This window comes from Electrona antarctica (genome assembly GCF_951216825.1).
Source record: "Electrona antarctica genome assembly, chromosome: 20".
In the NCBI taxonomy this organism is placed as follows: Eukaryota; Metazoa; Chordata; class Actinopteri; order Myctophiformes; family Myctophidae; genus Electrona; species Electrona antarctica.
In genome coordinates, this window is record NC_136801.1 from 7,840,230 (window position 1) to 7,861,308 (window position 21,079).

General features: G+C 45.1%; 2 protein-coding genes across 2 annotated transcripts in view; one reads left to right on the plus strand and one right to left on the minus strand.

The window, feature by feature from the left end:
• The window catches only part of rttn (rotatin), a 103,276-nt gene that overhangs the window by 72,419 nt on the left and 9,778 nt on the right, over positions 1-21,079 (minus strand). The window contains exons 11-23 of the mRNA XM_079489013.1: positions 19,047-19,220; positions 17,741-17,953; positions 14,967-15,079; positions 14,713-14,839; positions 13,870-13,995; positions 12,206-12,322; positions 11,013-11,152; positions 5,569-5,740; positions 5,289-5,388; positions 3,746-3,831; positions 2,512-2,629; positions 1,017-1,113; positions 14-79 (exon numbers count right to left, since the gene is read on the minus strand). Of these exons, the coding sequence (XP_079345139.1) occupies positions 14-79; positions 1,017-1,113; positions 2,512-2,629; positions 3,746-3,831; positions 5,289-5,388; positions 5,569-5,740; positions 11,013-11,152; positions 12,206-12,322; positions 13,870-13,995; positions 14,713-14,839; positions 14,967-15,079; positions 17,741-17,953; positions 19,047-19,220 (1,649 nt within the window). The remainder of the gene's footprint in view (positions 1-13; positions 80-1,016; positions 1,114-2,511; positions 2,630-3,745; positions 3,832-5,288; positions 5,389-5,568; positions 5,741-11,012; positions 11,153-12,205; positions 12,323-13,869; positions 13,996-14,712; positions 14,840-14,966; positions 15,080-17,740; positions 17,954-19,046; positions 19,221-21,079) is intronic.
• On the plus strand, positions 7,177-7,842 carry LOC306912790 (protein ILRUN-like; the record flags this gene model as incomplete). The annotated part of the gene is made up of 1 exon (XM_079489246.1): positions 7,177-7,842. The coding sequence occupies one exon, from the start codon at positions 7,177-7,179 to the stop codon at positions 7,840-7,842; it is 666 nt and encodes a 221-aa protein (XP_079345372.1).

A 21,079-nucleotide genomic window follows, 5' to 3' on the forward strand; every position in this document is an offset into this window, starting at 1 on the left:
TAGAGCGAATTACCTTCGTACTATCGATAGCGGCAGGGAGAATGGTGCGACAGCCACATCGGAGCAGGATTTGTCCGTCCTGATATAATTGGAAAGGAGGTACCGAAAACAAAGGGCTTAACAGTGCATGGAGACTGCACAATGTGACTGCACTGGATTTAGGTCGTAAGAAACATTGCAGGTAAAATACATGAATAAACTAGAAAAAGTGCCCTTCTGGGCACAGGTCTCCACCAGGAGGATAGGACTGTGTGAGATGTTTGGCAAAATGTTTAGGATTAATAGAAACATGTTTTTGAGGCATTTTGTTCCAAAAATGTGTTTTGCAAAAATCAACCTGTTGGTGGCGCTATAACAGGCCAATGTGAAAAGGGTGGGATATATTCCTCAGCCTAGTAAGAAAATGTGTGAAAGATTTCACGTAAATTGCATGCTGCGTTCATGATTTGAGGCTTTTGTTCAAAACGGGGCAATTTTGCAAACTGTGAAAGCTAATTATAGCCAATTAGGATGGAATATGAAATATCGGACAGATCCGACTTGAGCACATGACCATAGAGATAGTGTGTAACGATTTGTGAGATTTTTGGACAGAATCTGGAGGAGTAATATCAAAAAATGTGTTTTACAAAAGTTGGCCTCCTGGTGGCGCTATAAAAGGCAGATGCGGAAAATGCAGGTCAACGGTTTGTCCTTGGCCTCTAGGGAGTGTGCATGCAACGTTTCACGCAGATCGGTGCAGTTGTAGGTAAAACATGTGAAAAGCTGCCTCATGGTGGCGCTATAACAGGCCGTTCTGGAAAATGTGGGGCAGAGGTTCATCGTTGGCATCCAGGGAGTGTGTGTGCAAAGTTTGGCATCGACCGGGTTAACGGTGCCGGAGATTAGCTGGTAACGGACGGACGGAAGGACACACGGACGGACACACACACGGACGGACGGACACACACACGGACGGAGTGCAAAACATACTCTCTCCCCATGCCTTCGGCCTGGTGGAGACAATAATAACTTACCAAACATCAACTGTGGCCATCTCGTCAAAAAGTAGGAAACACATGAGCGCTGCTGCCTCACCCACGTTCACTTTGTTTTCCTTCAACAACAAGGATGCTGAAACGAAGACACGGCACAGAAGTTTTCAGGGTGCCTTTGGCTTTTATCGCTTGAAAGCAGTGTTGTTTTCGTCGACTAAAACTAAAACGAAAAATGTTCGTCGACTACCTTCCAACTAAATGGAAACTAAATGAAAACTAACCTATGATGACTAAAACTAAGACTAAATATACTGACAATTTCGTCAACAAATAAAAACTAGACTAAAATGTTAGGAAGGGACTAGTGGACAAGAGATCCAGTATGAGTCATTTTACACTTGGTTGCATGCTGAAAATAGCAGATCTACAAGCTCACAACGCGTCGCAGCGCGACGCGTTGTGAGCTTGTAGATCGGCTATTTTCAGCAAGTGTAAAAACAGTCATTACGACAGCATCAAAATACATTTTAGTCGACTAAATCAACTGTAGATTTAGTCGACTAAAATCTTATTACATTTAGTCGACTAAAACTAGACTAACACTAAAACATTCCAGGTGACTAAAATGTGACTAAAACTAAATGAAAGCCATTCAAGAGACTATGACTAAAACTAAAATAGAAATTTGCTGCCAAAAACAACACTGCTTGAAAGTCAAAACTCCTCCACAAAGTCGTGTGACCTCCACGACCACAATGTGAACGATCGAATAAATTCCCGATGGTATTTTCCACAAACAAACACAAAGCCCATTTGTCAGTGTTGCAGACGGAGCCATGCCAATAATAGACTAGATGTTGCAGTTGAACAGAATGCAGCGTCACAGATACAGCTCAAGTGGCAGAAACAGCCTCTACTTGTTGCTGAGCACAGATCATTAGAGACGAGACGCGTCTTGCTAACAGCTTTGGAAACGTGACGATGATGCTGATGATAACGGGCTATGCGTATATACAGCAGATGATTTGATGTGTTACAGTCTTGATGTTTGTCTGTGCCCTGGAGCTACGGCAACGATAATGTGTGTAGTGGTTGAACTTTACTTAACCCATTTAGGCCCGACGTCGAAATAAAAAAAAATCTTTTTCTGAAAAAACCCATGTTTCTATATCAGTGGTGCTCAATATTTCATGTCAAGGACCCCAAAAATTTTCTGTATTTGGCCACCGACCCCCATCTGAAAATATGTTGTTCCAGGAACCCCCCAGAAGCAAAGAATTTAGTTAAAATGTTCACTCTGTAATAATATATATTCAAAGATTTGAGGCACATTTTCACGATTTTTCAAAAATAGCAGACCTACAAGTTCATAGCGCGGCACTCGGTGCCGCGCTATGAACTTGTAGGTCTGCTAGCTCGTGAGCTTGTAGATCTGCTATTTTTCAACAGCTAAAGTATAACATAATGCTTTAGTTTAAAACACCAAAAGGGGTTCCCGCCCAGAATGGCTTAATGAGTTGTCTTGTCAACGTACCCCTGAGCACCATGAGGAGCAGTGGGGTGTTCTGCGCCAGGCTGTGCCTCAGAGAGGGATCAGCGTACACCAGCTTTCTGAGAATGCACAAGCACGGCTCCAAGAGGCAGTCCAAACTCTAGGGAGAACACACACACACACACACGCCTTTGTATTATTTGCTCTCCGTCTGTGCGCACGCACATGCACACGCTCACGCACACCTGCATTCTGTCACCACGACACAAACAAGAGCTACATGCCACGGTTGTGCAAGTTGCAGAAAACAGAGGGTTGAGATAGATAAGAGTCTGCTGCCATGTCTCCTCCCGTTATGCAAATTGGTTGATACAAGTAATGCTCCGTGGGTCGCAGACTACCTAAAGGAGAACTTCGCCCATTTTCAACCAATCCTCATATAATTTGTCCATTATAATATTATGGCACCATTTCTGTCTACTCACTCTGTCTCATTGGTGGGCTGTGGACCAGTCTACCAGTGACAACATCGGTCACTTCAAGAATAGCTTCTATTGTATCATGCTAACTTTCCAGGAAGAGAGAGCCTGTAGTTTCTATAAGCTTCGATTCCCCATCGATGATGTCACTGGTAGGCGGGTTTCTGAACTGTCCACAGCCCTCCTCTAAGACAAACACTGAATAGACAAAAAATGTACCATAGTACAATAAGTATTAGTGAGAACCAAAAAATGTCCAGAAGTACAAAAAATGTACAAGCTCACATCGTGAGGCATGCGCTTGTAGATCTGCTAGGGTCAGAAAAAATAATGTAACTTTCCCACCTACGATGACATGCCCCAAATAGTGGATGCCAGGGTTAAAGCAGTTAACAAGGGCAGACCTGCTGCACCATTGCCCCCCATTAGCAGGCCCTGCAGGTGAATGATGACGAGCAGAACTGAACAGAACCTGGAGGACTGCTGTCCAGGGTCAGTCTGGCACCATTAGCTCAGGCTATTTCATCCTTCATTCACGCACGTTTCACTGTCTGAGCCTTGCACACATTACATCCGCCGGCAATATGCAATTACAGCATGAGCGCACGCAACCTGCTTTGCATAATTATACACACATCTGCCGATATTATTCTGTTTGTCTTCTTTACGTTCGCCTCAAGACGAGAGATTTATTTTATTTTGTTTATTTTGTCTGGTCTCAACAGCCATCGACTCGGTATATACATTGATTTATCTCTCCGCCAGTTGTTGTTTTGGTTTTATTTGTATTTTTTTACCTCACTGCCATTTATGCTTTCCAGAATTAAAAAGATGACTTTGTCTGTTATGCCAAGACTCTTCAGCACAGGGTGCATCGCCGTGTCTGTGGGGGAAATGAGAAGCATTCAATACGCTGACAATCAACATTTGCATAACTTTCTTGAATATTTACTTTTCCTGTTTGCCTGTAACATATGGCTACGGTATGAAGACAAAAACACTGCTGCATTAGCAGCAAATTGAGGCTTAGAGGAGGGGGGGGGCTCCCCCTTCCAATCAAAAAAAGGAGTGCTCAGATTGTTGGTGCTTTCATCAAGTTGAACATCGCTTCTACAATCCCACCTGGACCATCTAGTTCATTATCATTGTTTGAATTAATTATGTGAACAATGGATTGCGATACCGACACTGCTCCACTTATCTTCACTCCCACCCAGCAAGGGATAAGAACAGAATATAAAGATAGATTATGGCCCATTCGGTACGTGCAGGGAAAAAAATCACACCCGTGTGAACTGAGTGGTGTAAGGTCTTATATAGACTGATCAGCTGTGGTCTGACATAATGTCTGACGTAATGAAATCACACCCGTATGAACTGGGTGACCATAGCAACCGTGCTCATTTTTTGCGCACAGACAGACAGACAGACAGACAGACAGACAGACTAACAAAGCCAGTTGTAGGAGTGGTTTACACCACTCAAAAAATCACCCCTGTGTGAAGTGAGGGGCGCTCTTATCATCGTATGACGTAAAATAGACACTATGACGTAAAATTGTCCGTTCATTGTCAATGGGAATTGAATGTTTGTGTAGGACAAAGTTTGTGCTCAAACACCAATAGCTGGACATAGGAGCGCATAGCGCCCCTCAAAAATAATATTTATTCATATAATGAATTTTTGGATTCACTCCCAAATATAATCTAAAGCAGCAACACGGGACTAGTTGCCATGTGTTGCTGCTGCCTAGGTAAGAAAAGAGTGCTAATACTAATATATGCAAGTGTTATTTTCATGCTGCTAAAACTCCACCTCTCTGCGTCTTATCTACGGAGCCTCTCTGTCACAGTGGCAACAGTTTATTGCAATATGTAGTCTGTTCAAATAAATAAAATAAACAAATTAACCCATTTTGGGCGAGAACCCCTTTTGGTGTTAGCATTATGTTATGCTTTAGCAGCTAAATAATAACTAAAGTTTGGCTATTGAAAAATAGCAGATCTACGAGCTCATAGCGTGCCACCGAGTGGCGCGCTACGAGCTTGTAGGTCTGCTATTTTTGAAAAATCGAAGAACGACTGACATGGAAACATAGCTTTTTCAGAAAACTGTCAGGATGTAGAAGACATTTATAGAATCTGATCTCAGGTCAAAATGGGTTAAAATAGGATACAACAAACAAATAATGGTCAGTGAGCGTACAGAGGGTAGCAGACGCTTTGTAGAGGTGTGGGATTGAGACGGGACACCAAACAATGAGGAACAAAACATGAGGAAATTGTGGTAGTTTAGTAGACAAGGAATGCATCATGGTTAATCGCTCTATTGATACGTGACCTTGTAGCACGACAGCCAGCTGTTCAGCAGATGACCTTCTGAGGGAAACGTCGACCGTGTCAGACGTCAAGATGCCAAATAGCTTCTCCACAGACTCCACCTGTGCCCCACATAACACAGACAGTCACATGTGGAGTCCATGTGCGTGTACAGACGGATGCCATGTGGATGCACACACACACACACACGCACGGTCACACGCACACACGCACGCACACGCACACGCACGCACGCTTCAAACTCCAAGTTCAAGTGTTGTTTGTATGAAATGGATCGATACCTTAAGGAATGAGTTCTTGATGGTGTCCAGTGTGATGTCCAAGGTTTGTTTGAGGCAGAACAGCGATGGGAGGGAATCGAGGACTGCTTGACTTAGGACTGGTCTGGCCATGTTGGCCCGCTCACCACCGGTTAGGTGGGGCAGGATGTCTTGCAGTGCTGCTGTTCTCACCCTGTCAGTAATAAAGGGGAGATGGTAAATGGTAAAATGGTAAATGGTGCATTTATATAGCGCCTTTATCCAAGGCGCTTTACAGAGATTGTGCATTACATTCACCCATTCACACACACATTCATACACCGATTGCGGAAGAAACCATGCAAGGCACTAGCCAGCACATCGGGAGCAATTTGGGGTTCAGTGTCTTGCTCAAGGACACTTCGACACTGACTCTGGGGGAGCCCGGGTTCGAACAGGCAACCTTGCGGTTACCATCCAGCCTACCCCTGAGCCACCGCCGCCCACACACTGACTCAAGACACGGTCCATATATGGCCAGACCTCATTAAACACTGTACACTCAAGACACTGCCCTCGCTGCGACCCTTAGATCTCCATATATGGAGCTGACCTGTTCTGACATTCCATTTGTTGATCTGACGTCATCAAACCCTGTACACTCAAGACACACTCCATATATGGCCAGTACAGAATTCATTCCATATATTGACCCCCCCCATGCCAAAGCGCCGGCGCTCGCCCAGCAGTCTCCCGTCAGCGGATGAGACGATGAGTGCACGCGACCTCGCCCTTTAGGGTGTCTTACTGGTAATCATATTTTGGCTAATTCCTATCAGGGATCACCACAGCGGATCATCTGGTTAGAACATTTATTAGGACAACATATCACTTAGTTACTGCCCAACAACACTGGTGTTGACCACAGCATGGACACAATGGATGAGATGGGCATGGAGAGGATGGGCAGAGAGGTGATGAGATGGGCATGGAGAGGATGGGCAGAGAGGTGATGAGATGGGCATGGAGAGGATGGACAGAGAGGTGATGAGATGGGCATGGAGAGGATGGACAGAGAGGTGATGAGATGGGCATGGAGAGGATGGACAGAGAGGTGATGAGATGGGCATGGAGAGGATGGACAGAGAGGTGATAGACGGGGAGGAGTTGATGGACATGATAATAATGATGTCTGTAACAAAGGCTTTTACTCGCCTTTGCGTTATATAGGTATTTGATAGGCTGCCAGAGTTACCCCACTGAATATTGGTACTCCATATATGGATATATCCGACATATCTTACTAACATATCCAAGTCTGACATCACAAACCCCTTATTTGGACCAGGCTGATCCATATATGGGGACGACAGAGACATTTAGTGCTGACATCATGCCCTATATAAAGAGTGAGTTCAGATGCAAGCAGTATCGACTACGCTCCTTGTGAGAGACTCCATCGCCTTCTGTACGAGATAGGATATTTGGCCTTACAATCCAGATATCGTTGTGTCAGGGATTTAGACAGCTCGGTTAAGTTCTCACCAGACACCACTGCAGCGGGTTCTAAACTCAGACAACCAGTCCCCATTTGAGTAGGAATTTAGAGAGGGGATAGGCAGAGAGAAGGGGATAGACAGGGAGGAGGTGATGGACATGATGGACGCAGATCTCATGCAGAAGTTCCGCTGTATGGGTACGACGGACAGAGACATCTTGATCTCGGAACTCCAGAGACTTCTGGGCTTCCAGCTCGACCCGGCGGGATGCAAGTTCTTCCTGGACATGACCAACTGGAAAATGCAGGACGCCGTGGGCGCATATTACGACTTCGAGAGTCCCGTCAACGAGCGCCTGCCGTCTATGTCCTTTGTGGAAGACGTGACGATCGGGGAAGGTGAATCCGTTCCGCCGGCGACGCCGTTCACAAAGACCTGGAGGCTCCAGAACACGGGCGACGAAGCGTGGCCTCCCGGTGCTTTTCTGAAGTATATCGGCGGCGACCGGTTCGGCCACATCGACGAGGTGGCGGTGAAATCTCTGGAGCCGAACGAAATCAGTGACGTGAGCGTGCTGATGCGTAGCCCCGCAGCTCCAGATATTTACCAGGGCCGCTGGAGAATGTGTACGCCTTCCGGCTTGCTTTTCGGAGATATGATCTGGGTGATCCTGAACGTTGAAGTGGGAGGTCTCCTCGGGGTGACTCAGCAACTCTCCTCGTTGGAGTCGGACTTCAACACGCAACCCTGCCGACGTCACAACATACAGGGGGGAGGAGACTTCAACCCGACTGACAGGTTTTTCAGGTTTTCATAGTAATCTGTGACCTACAGTCACAATCAGGATAAATGTGAGTGACTGTAAAGACGAAACAGAAGTGGGGAAGAGGCTTCATTTCCGCTTTATCGCTTGCTTATGAGCAGAGCTTCCGTTCTCCAGACTCAATACGTTATTATGACAAATACTTACATTCATATCACATATCACAATCATATGTAAAATTATATATTTTATGATGACTGTGCTAAAAGTATTATCATATAATATAATAAAATATATAATTTAAGATATGATGATTGTGCTAACAGTATTAGCATAAAATATATCTCATTTTGAAGATTCAAATTATGGATAACTAGAGCGGTGCCCTTTGGGCACTGGCCTACTTGGAACGATGCAAATTGGAAATTAATTCCCCACCCAGTTATTACTTGCGCAAGCAGAGCGCGCAAGTACTAGTTTCGCCCGTTGATGCGTATGCACCGTCCCAGCAAATGACGTAATGACTACTTGTGCCTGATACGGCAGTGGTGCCAGACTACATACATGTATACATAGGGGCATTACCTTTAATCCTCCCGACACTAAAACATATCGTCATTACGTCACCATCGAAAACCAATTACACTCTGGCATTGGGACCTTTAATCCACATCTTTATTACGTCATCATTGAGAGCTAGTCATCTTATTTTTATTTATTATTTTTTTTAATAATTTTTATCCCACGATTTTGCAACCCAGTTTTTTCACCCAGTGCCAAATATCTAATGTAATCCTGGGCGCTACACTTCCTCTGCCAACCTGGGGGGGGGCAGCGGACTTACCTCATGCCTCCTTCTATGCATGAGGAGTCCAAGCTGCTTCTTTTCACCTGACAGGGGGAAATTTCCCTGGACGGACGTAGCGCGTGGAAGGAACACATTATTCCTCCCCCATCAGGCGCCCCGGCTGGCCAGGGGGAGGTAGTTTTAGAGACCAGGATTACTGCATGTTTTTGTGAGGGTACCTACCCTAGGGGACACGGGGAGAACATGCAAACTCCACACAGAAAGGCCCTTTCGCCAACCCCGCCTCGGGTATGGGCACTGATGACGCGGAGGAGGAAACACGCCCCCAGCGCCCACAGCGTCCCCAGCGGGAATCGAACCCAGGACCTTCTAGCTGTGAGGCGACAGCACTACCGACTGTGCCACCGTGCCCCAGGAGCTAGTCATCATTGAGAGCTAGCTATATCAGTTATACCCTGACGCCATATCCTGGGACGGTGCATACGCATCAAAAGTAACCACAGTATACCGCTAATCAACTTACAAATTACATATACATAGAGGCATTTCCTGTAATCCACCCGACATTGATCGAGATATACGTCACCATCGAAGGCATTGGGTCCTTTAATCCACATCTTTATTACGATATACTTCATAATACTACTTTTGTACGTGCAAAAAGTGGGTACGTAGCAAATAGCTAAACCTAATAATTCAATATTTCAATCGTTCTTTCAAAGAGAAGCTGAGATTTGACAGTTTGTAGCGGTCGACAGTACTTGCGCGCTCTGCTTGCGCACTAGTAGGCCATTGTGTGCAATAAGCAAGTAGGCACTCGACAGAGTGCCGTTCTAGTTATGTCTGTTTTCCTTTTATGCCCATATATGGAGTTCTTTGTCAGGCATGCCTAAATATGGAGTCTATGCAGATGTCAGTACATCTGTGTCCCTTTATTCCTACAGTATAAGTATATACAGTATGGGGTTCTGCGTCAGGCATGGCCAAATGGAGTGTTGTGATGTCAGAACAGGCCAGCTCCATATATGGACTCTGGGTAGGGGTCTGTCCAGAGCCTGGGCAGAGGCCCTTTGTGGCAGTTCTGGACAACCGTGAGTCCGACCGACTCGCACTGCACTCCCTGTGGGGGTGTGGAACGCGTGTGTCGAATTTGAAGTCGGTGGGGCGAACGGTTCTCGAGTATCTCTACGGTATATGGAGTACCCGTTCCACCCATTTGCCTGTGTCCCTTTTATGCCCATATATGGAGATTTCTGTATTTGTCTCTCTGTGTCCCTTTATTCCTATATATGGAGTTCTGTGTCAGGTATGCCCAAATATGGAGTGCTGTGATGTCAGAACAGGCCAGCTCCATATATGGAGCCTGGGCAGGGGCCCTGTCCAGAGCCGGGCAGAGGCCTTTTGTGGTGGTTCTGGACAACCGTGGGTCCGACCGACTCGCGCGTGCGTGCGTGCAAGGTGATGGGCGTGACCAACAAGGACATGTTGCAGCAGCAGTAGCATCACATGCATCAACATTTCTGATATTTTTTGCACGCAAAATTGGCAGAACATTTTCATGCATTTTGAAACTTTGTTAGTCAACCCACTAACATTTGCGTCTAGTCTCGTCAACGAAAACACACACGTCTCGTCATATTTTAGTCATCAAAGAGAACTGTTTGAGCTTGTCAACGTCACGTCTTGTCCTGATGTTTTTTGTTGTTAGTTCGTCAACGTCAAAAAAGGGTCGTTGACGTAGTCATTTACGCTATCGTCATGACTGACGAGAACACTGGCAGGTAGAATGGACAATCTTAACCCATTTTGACCTGAGATCAGATTCTAAAAATGTCTTCTACATCCTGACAGTTTTCTGAAAAACCTATGTTTCTATGTCAGTCTATAGCAGACCTACAAGCTCCTAGCGCGCCACTCGGTGGCGCGCTATGAGCTTGTAGATCTGCTATTTTTCAATAGCTAAAGCATAACATAATGCTAACACCAAAAGGGGTTCCCGCCCAAAAATGGGTTAACAAACAGAGACCAGCGTTTGGTTGTTGGCTAGTGACTGGCATCCATCTCCTTCCATCCTGTATCAATATTCATAGCGTGGGACTGGATGGTTGTTTTACATATGCATCACAGAGAGCTCTGATGAGCTGATGAGCACATCACCCGATGACAACAGACAGAGGTAATATGTCCATCACAAGCGTTGCAGAGCAGAATATGTTGACTCCCAGACACGTGTCTGTCTCACACAAAGCCCCCGAGACTGAATGTCACATTCATCAAACAGCTAAACACACACACACACACAGTAAAGGCAAGATGCATGCTTGTGCACACACACATACAGGCACGCGCACACACACACTGTACTGTAACTTAAAAAATCCTCAGGGAAAAACAAAAGTGTGTTCCTCTCACTCACGTTGGCTTTTTAGTGAACAGGAGTCGCAGTGCAGCCCTCATTTTGCCTGTGATATGAAACGCGTCATCTCCTCTCACATCGGACACTTCACTCAGCAGCAGGACACAGTTTCCCAGCGAGTCTTCGGTACCTGCATAACCCTGTGACACACACACACACACACATTTGAAATGTTTATTTCTGTCCACATAATGAGAAGTACAGGAACACCTTGTACAAAAGGACATAAACACTGCCAGTGCAGTTTGACAGTGGGAGAGCAACCAGTTACAACGTGCATGGACGGCAAAGCATCGTTACATACAGTACAGCTGACATGTCACACACACACACACACACACACACACACACACACACACACACACACACACACACACACACACACACACACACACACACACACACACACACACACACACACACACACACACACACACACACACACACACACACACACACACACACACACACACACACACAGTTTTAGACAGTCTGCTCTCAGCGTAATAGATACCAGTAATAAATATGCAGGTTGTGATTAGGGGCCGGTATCATTTTGTCTCTGGTTGCCATAGCGGGCCATCTCTTAACACATTTTGACCTGAGATCAAATTCTAAAAATGTCTGTTTGAAAATGACAGTTTTCTGAAAAAGCTATGTTTCTATGTCAGTCGTTCTTCGATTTTTCAAAAATAGCAGACCTACAAGCTCGTAGCGCGCCACTCGGTGGCGCGCTATGAGCTTGTAGATCTGCTATTTTTCAATAGCTAAAGCACAACATAATGCGAACACCAAAATGGGTTCAAAATGGGTTAATGCCCTCCTTGAATTGAATCACACTTGACAAACTCATGCATATTCATGGAGAAACAATCCTGGCTTTCTGCCTCAAACCCAACAATTAATAAAAAGCTGGGTTTTTCACTGAAATAAATAAATAAATACGGGAAGCAATATCACACAGAATATGCAAATGAGAGATAAACTGAATGAACTGCAGTCTGGCAGCTCAATATACTGGTCTACGAGTGCTAAGATTGGTTTTGTGATCATATTTAGTTGGATTGTGTAGAAAACACATCACTGTTGTCAGTCATTTTGTTTTTTTTACTTTACAACCACCACAAAAGCGATGCAATGCAACATGCAAATGTGATCCTGCTCCGTGAGCTTTTGCAACGACGGCTCGGTACCTGTAGAACGGGGATGACTGGGTAAACTGCCTCGTTGAACCTGTCCCAGGTGGATGCCGTCATCATTAATCGCCCCTTGATCAGGAACAGCAGGATATCCTTGGCAGCAGCGTTCACCTATGGATCACACAGGTAAACTATTGAACCCACCGGGGCAGATGAAGTACAGCTTATAATAGCTCTATAGCAGCAGCCGTTGTAAGCAATAAGTCAGGATGGCATCACCTTCTTCTCTGACGTGACAACATGAAGCCTGTAAATTATCGTGACAAAGAGGCTGTGTGTCTAGGACAGTGCTTCTCGACCTTGTCAGGCCACGACCCCAAAAATAATTTGAACTGGGACCCCCCCCCCACCACCACCATCACCCTGACAAGCACTTGGAACTGTAGTAGTTGAGACATTCAATTTTGTTTAACTCGGTTCCATTGTGTAAATAATAGCTGATCTGCTATTTTCACAATTTCTCCCTCTAATATTTGACAATTTGGCAAATGTTTAATCATTTGGATTTTAGAGGTATTAAAATGGTGATAATTGTCACTGTAGTGAGCAGACACTTCGCTAAGATTCGATTGGCTTTCAAAGTTTGAAGGATTGTCCTGTTTTTTTTCTCCATTACATTTTGCACACAGATTCCTACTAGTTAGTTAGTTACTAACTAGTAGGAATGTGTGTGGTCTAGCCAACACCAACTCGGGACTCCTGGATCGCTGCCCTCCACTCTCCTATCCAACATCAGGTTCCTAAGCTATTGTTAGCTAAACTGTCATGGCGTAGTGTGTCTATGGAGGTGGTGCGCTTCTTCCCCCTCCTGGCTTTACCCTGGGTTGGTTCCCGTAGAGTCAATTTACTAGCCTCTAGTTATGGGTGCCTGACGCAGTGCCCTGCCACCCTCATCCTTCTCTCTCTGACTTTGTCTGTGTCCCCAGAGGTTCACATTGCTGATGTGGTCCATCCATGTGACACCTAGTGCCATTCGAAGCATTCTTGTATAGGCTCCATCCTGTTGGGCTGTGAGGGTCCATGTCTCAGCCCCATACAGCAGTACCCTTTTCACATTGGCCTATTATAGCACCACCAGGAGGCCACAATAACCTACTTGGAACTGGCGGAGACCTGTGCTCCGAGGTGCACTTTTTCTACTACTGTAGGTTGGTTTGTTTACTGTTGAGTGAGAGAACAATGTTGCACATTAAGCTAATTATCTGGGAGACCCCCAAAAATCATTTGGGGTCCCGAGGGACCCAGAGTTTGAGAACCACTGGTCTAGGAAACCCAGTTTAAACGCACACACACCCTGTCCAGATAGACATGCACACAAACACACATTGAAGTACATGCAAACATCCAGTTTAGGGATGCGATAATTTTTGTGATACAAAATGCTCACAATAATCATATAATATGGCAGAGATTTAAACTTATCGTGAAATTGTCATACACTGGACTTTGAGTTGGCCGCTGCTATTTTTGGCCAATCTTACCAGAATATGGATGCAAGTTGTTAACAAAAGTGCAAATGTAAGAGTTTAAATCAATTTTGATTATCGCAATAAATATTGTTCATTTATTTATTGGGCAATTTAATCAGGTACAAACTATGACAATTGTTGTCATGAAACACTGTCCCTGTGTGAATAAAGTGCCAGTCAGGAGCCCACCTTGTCTGCCGAGTCCTGGAGTCCAAATGCACTGATCTCATACAACACCCTGTGGTGAAGCAGAAAGTGGACTCCACAGCAAACCGACGATGCCAGGCGACCCGCATTCTGGATGCCGAGGCACTCCTGGAGGAAAGAAGTCGTCATTAACAAAGACTAAATTAACACCATATCGGCATATATGAACCTCAAACCTTTTTTTAAGATTTCAAAGCACTGAAAACTACCTATAATTAGAATATAGGTGGTCAGATTATCCACCGAGATCAAGGGCTCCATTTTCGTCACCGCTAAACCCCTTATCCCTAAACTTCTTTGCCTTTTTTCACTATTTTGCAAAACATTTTTGAATAGTTAAAATAGCCAGTCTACAAGCTCACAACGTGTCAATGTAGATTTGCTAGTTGAACTATTCAAAAATGTTTTTCAAAATAGTAAAAAAAGGCAAAGAAGTTTAGGGATAAGGGGTTTAGCGGTGACGAAAATGGAGCCCCAAATGTCCCACATATGATTCGTCATTTACCTTTTCATTCATTCAATCATTCATGTATTGCTGACCTATTCACAAATGACAAATTAATGCACTACCAAACACACCGACATAATGGTTCCATTAGATCCTCTGGGGATCCACGCATGGCTGTGAACCTGAACATTGTTTTAGATGTGCCTGACTAGTGCCTCACAGTATAATAATGCCTGATTAATACTTGGTGTTGTGCACCAAAAAAGGCGATGTACACGCTTACGTGTCGCAATGTTGTAGATCAGCTATTTTAGGTGCTCAACACCGTCCGGCACACAACTAATTATAAATCAGGCGTGAAGAGGGATAGCTCTGACCTTGACCAGGTTCAGAGTGCAGGTGTAGGTCTCCGTCTTGACGGGCAGTAAAGGATGGGACAGCAGCTTGAGGAAAACTCTTTGGCTCTCTGTCTGGAGCAGCGTACGGGGCTGATCCACCTTCCTCCTAAACATAACCACCGTTCAATCACAAATAAATACCTTATGCTGAATGTCAGCTCGCAAGAGAGCATTTTTTTTAAAGATCTCAAAGCACTGCATTTGCATTGTGCAAGGCATAAAATGTCTCTTACAGGTAAGAGCAGAGGTGAACGCATTCCTTGACGATGGGTAAGTGCTGGTGATATGGAAGTCCATCGATGGCTTGGTCGGCCAGCTCCAGTAACTCCAGCCAGTTCTTTTCCCCCTGGAAAATAAACAGCATAAATGTAAGACACCAGGGTGGTGTGGAGGATAGACAGGCTGTCTCTAACACACAGGTCACTGGTTCACGTCTACCATACTGGCCGTGAGCCAGACATCAGACCCCTGCTTACTTCTGGGTCGCTGCTAATGGCCGACCCTAATCTCTGACCTCTCTGCTGACAGCTACATCTGTGAGAGTCTTGGGGGATATGCAAAGTGTGTGACATAGATAATGGTAGGGAGCTTCCAAATCCTTATACAGTATTAAAAAAAATAGACTAAATAGAAGGAAAAAAATTTGCTTAAAATTAATTCCCAAAGCCGAAGGCCAGGAGCAATGACGTGAATGTTTTGCCTCCATCTGTCTGTCTGTGTCTAACTCTCAAAACGCTGGACTAATCAGCTGTAAGATTTGTGATTTGTGGCCCAGACGGTTAGCTCAACCGCCTGGGCACCTAGGCTGCCAAGCCAGCCTGACGGTGTGCCGCGGGTTCGACTCCCGATCCCGACGGCCTTTGCCGCGTGTCTTCCCCCATCTCTCTCCCCATTTCCTGTCAGTCTACTTTCAACCTATCAATAAAGGCAGAAAAAGCCACAAAAAAAATATTTGTGCCAGTAGTAGGCCAAGGAAACGCTACCACACTTGAACCATTTTCTTCCCCTTCCTCCAAATCTGCCTCATGGTAGCCCCACTTCACCACCAGCCCACTTTACATTTTGGCCTGTAAGTCTTGAACCAAAGGACGTTCAATGCTTCGTCTTGGAACATGATGCTACTCCCCATACAGGCCATGACCATTTACACACATTTAGCATTTTCGCCAAAACACACTTTTTGCTGCTACTACAGATTTAAACTGTAGCGACATCACTACTTACTTACCAACATATCAAGGTTCAAGGTTCAACTTTATTGTCAACAATACCAGGGTAAAAGGCATGTGAAATTCATTGTGCGTTAAAAGACCATACAACAGCTACAGTCTAGTGTCAAATACTCTGTGTAAAGAACTAAGTGCAGGTTAAAACTAACATCTCTAAACAACTACTGAAAGTGCAAGATCTCAGGTGCAAAAATGCAGAAAGCCTTGGACATATGGCCATATAGTCCAGGCCTTGTAGTGTTCAGTGTCTATTCATGAGTCTGATGGCGGAAAAGAAGAACGTGTTTCATAGTCTCTGTGTGCGGCTGGCGAGTTTGATAATGTTTGATACCGCCTGATTATTATTGGCTGTCACATATTGTGGGAGGGCCCATGTTATGAAAAGAAACACCAAAAACGCTGAACGCATAGTAGTCCAATCAATCCCAAATTTACATGACATATTGATTAGGCCTATACCTACAGCAGTGGTTCTCAACCTGGGGGGGTCGCGACCCCAAGAGGGATCACAATCACTTACCTACATCAGGTACATCTCTGTATTGACCATATTCACATGGCAGTAATGCATCATGCTCAACACACACCGTCTGTGAACGCAGCGCGTCAAAACAGCCGCCTCCGTTATTTTCAATGAACCTATCCCACACCGGCGACGTCAGACGCACGCTGGCGCGCGCTCACACCTCGCCTGACGCTCCGATACGCCGCTGTTCTATTTTCCAGGCGTTGCCGCGCGGCCTCCATCCGGGAATCCGTGGGCGTGGCTGGCCAGCCGCGCGGTAGCGTGCCGCGTCCTGTGGGTGTTGCTGTGCGGCTATGACGCGCGGCAATACTGTGCCTCTGTCCGCTGCGCACCCACTTCACAGACGGTGTGTGTTGGGCTTCATGGGACACCACACGTCAATGGGAGGTGTACGGGCAGAAATGGCCACTGTGTGAGAATATTATGATCAACAAGGCCAAAGCATTTCAGGCCAGAGCAGGAAATCTGTTCCAACAAACACAACACAGCCACTGTGGTTGATGATGAAATCCAAAGATTACCAGCTGCTTGCAATATTTCACAAGCCAAAGAAGGATTTCCACAACACAACAGGACAGCTGAATCATCACTGTTTAACGGCCAAAGTGGCTGGATAACAACCACCGGGAAAACAAATTACCAGCATTTCATCGCAGTCAGGTGGAAACCTGACCAAATAAAACCACGACTTCTCAGGAAATGGAACAAAGATCCAGGGTTCCAACGGATCCAATGTAGTTGTTGTTAATTATTTTTTACTTGGTTAAATATTCATAAAACCAACAGATAGAATTAACCACTTTCGCTATCAAAATGTTTCCAAAATTGCAAAGAAAAATAGCAGATCTACAAGCTTACGACGCATTGCGAACTTCTGTGTTTTAAACATTATGTTATAATTTAGCTATTGAAAAATAGCAGATCTACAAGCTTATAGCACGCCACCGAGTGCCGCGCTACGAGCTTGTAGGTCTGGTATTTTTGAAAAATCGTGAAAATGTGGCGCAAATTTGGAATATATATATTTTTCAGAACAAACGTTCTTAACTCAAATCTTTGCTTCTGGGAGGGTCCCTGCAACAACAAATTTTCAGATGGGGGTCGGCGGCCAATTACATATAATGTTTGGGGTCCTTGACATGAAATATTGAGCACCACTGATACAGAAACATAGGTATTTCAGAAAACTGGAGGATTTAGAAGACTTTTTTTCAATGTCAGGTCTAAATGGGTGTGAGAAGTAAACTTGTACCTGTGCCTGAGTCTCCTTGAGGAAGCTGCATGTGGATTCCATCCAGAGTGAGGCGCGGGACACCCTCCTGTAGAGGTCATGGCCATCTGGGTTCACCTGCTCCAAGTAGGCCACCACCGATTCCTGCATGCTGGGATAGGCCATTCCCAACGCCGAGTCCAGGGACAGGTAGAATATGGCCTTTGCCATGCCGTCTGGGACGTTGTCACTGGCCTAATTACAAGTTATAGGCTTTTAACACTTGAATCGCTCAGGGTTATTTAATCCATTACATTATAGTGCCCATTCGATTTATGAACACGAACCCCTTTTCCGGACGGACCGGAAGTTGTTGTTGATGAGTGTGTAGCAGCTAACAATAGCCACACCACTCTAGAGTCGATCGACAACAACGGGAGACAAGAATAAATCTATCGCAACTAGCGACTGGACCGCGGAGCGCCGTCTAACACAGGATCTTTTTTCATAATTAGACGGGATGATTTAGATCGCGAGTTATGAACGTTTTAAGATTTTCGTTTTCATCAGCTAAACAGGGGAGGGAGTTTTTCGATGACATCTCACTCTTGCGCGTCACCGAGGATTGCCCAACAGGCGCTCCCAGGCTGTGGAGCCATGCGATCCGTTCTCATATCAATAAACTGTGTCTTTTGGACAAGACTTCGTCCTGGGCGATGGGAGTGTTAACAGCCACTCCTATCCAGAACAACTTACAAGTGTGAAATCAGAGTAAACGTGAACAAGTAACAAACCAATCCGCATAGTAAATATAATCTATGAAAAAACAGGGAATTGACGTAAGTAGGTCAAAGTGGCTTTTTGTCGCATAAAAGCTGAGCAACAAGAGCATCTATACCTCTTATGAGGCACAATAGACCATTGCTGAGGTGGAGCACCTAAGTAACATCAGTATAAGTATTTAATGCTTCTTTACCAAGCTGTGCTAATCCTAGAATCAAACCCAGAGCAACGCAGGTTGTAAGTAAATTGTAAAATCAACAATCGTAAATCCAAAATCGCATAGCCATGGAAGCCCATTTTCTGCAGTGAATAATATAAAGAACTTAAGGCATGAATTGCAAGTAGTTGTGCCTATAATTCTCACCATTTATCTCAGCATTCATGCTCACAACAACTGAAACATCATAACAGTTTCAATTCAGTTGTGGAAACGGGGCTGCCAAGCCCTGCCATATACAGTCCACAGCAGAGTGGAGTGAGTTGGACTCGGATAACACCTGCATACAGATTAAATGCATGCGCGGCAAGCACATAAATATTCACGTTATGAAAATCGTGCCAACACCTTCTCGGGAGGGACGACGGTTTGGAGCAGCCGGATGGCGAATACGGCGCTGCCTGTGTAGGCTAGTCTATGGTGGACCACCACGCTTTGGGGGGGGCAGTCTGCCGACGAAGCCCTCTGATGGTAGCTCAGGATGTCCCCCAGTAACTCCAGACACACCTGCAGCTTCTCCTTCTACATAACCACCACACACACACACAAATGGTAAAATGGTGCATATATATAGCGCCTTCAACCAAGGCGCTTTACATAGATTGTGCATTACATTCACACACACATTCATACACCGATTGCAGCGGAAGCCATGCAAGGTACCAACCAGCACATCGGGAGCAATTTGGGGTTCAGTGTCTTGCCCAAGGACACTTCGACATGTAGACAGGAGGAGCCGGGATTCGAACCGCCGACCCATGGATCATTGGACGACCTGCTCTACCTCCTGAGCGCCCCACACACGCACACGCACACGCACACACACACACACACACACACACACAATAACAAGCTGTCTCGAAGAAAACAAATTTAGTTCCCAGGGGAACAGGAGATTAAACGTAATCAGATTTAAGTGTTATTTTGGGACAGGATACAGACCCAACCCCATTGCAGTATAAAATAAATTGGAACAATCTATTCTCAACCACTTGCAGCTTGGAAAAAAACATTCCAATGGAAAAAAAGAAAACAAGAAAGTAACAATAGGCTGTTGTCACCAGCAGGGGGCAGTAAATGTCCTGTGCATTGCTCGACTGGTGAGAATTGGTCGTGGTCCCATAGGGGAAACCTAGAGGTCTGGCACACAAGGCTGCTCTCCACATAAAGATGACAAAACAGTTCTCAGCCTGCGAGGCTCTGGGCATGTATTAACCCATTTTGAGCGGGAACCCCTTTTGGTGGTTACATACATTATGTTATAATTTAGCTATTGAAAAATAGCAGATCGGCCTGGGCCATGGCTCAGTGGTCCAGGCACCTTGGCAGTGTGCCACGGGTTCGACTCCCGATCCCGACAGCCTACTGTCTGTCCCTCCATAAAATTTATATAAAATAAAGGCGAAGGGCCTGGGCCATGGCTCAGTGGTCCAGGCACCTTGGCTGGTAATCCAGTCTGGCAGTGTGCCGCGGGTTCGACTCCCGATCCCGACGGCCTTTACTGCATGTCTTCCCCCCCCCCATCTCTCTCCCCATTTCCTGTCAGCCTACTGTCTGTCCCTCCATAAGAAATATAAAATAAAGGCAAAAGCCACAAAAAAAACATTTAAAAAAAATAATAAAGGTGAAGGCCACAAAAGAAAATCTTTACAAAAAAAAAAGCAGATCTACAAGCTCATAGCACGGCACTAGGTCTGCTATTTTTGAAAAGATCGTTAAAACATGCCTCAAATCTTTCAGAAAATTGTCATGATTTAGAAAACTTTTTTTTATTTATTTCGACGTCAGGCCTGAATGTATTAAACAGCAGAGGGCCAGAGGGGCCGGGGCTTGACAAGTGTATAACTCCCTGCACACAGGAACATAGTCTTTAAAGTTAAACAGTCAAAGAGGATAACAAATTATTCTGCACGGTTGAAAACAAAAAAAAACAAGCAATCCCGAGTGTAGAGGCTTTTATACACATAAAATATGCACTTATTTACTTTAACTCGTTGTATAGCGGCGGCCTAAACCCAAGGGGTGCAGAAAGAAGGGCTGTGTGTATGCATGCATGCATACAAACATACGTACAGTACACGCATGCATGCATGCATGCCTAGACACAGTCTTTGTAGCAGAGTGAAGGCCTGTGTAAAAAAGAAAAGGCGTCGTATAACCCATTTTGACCTGAGATCAGATTCTAAAAATGTCTTCTACATCCTGACAGTTTTCTGAAAAAGCTATGTTTCTATGTCAGTCGTTCTTCGATTTTTCAAAAATAGCAGACCTACAAGCTCGTAGCGCGCCACTCGGTGGCGCGCTACGAGCTTGTAGATCTGCTATTTTTCAATAGCTAAAGCATAACATAATGCTAACACCAAACGGGGTTCCCGCCCAAA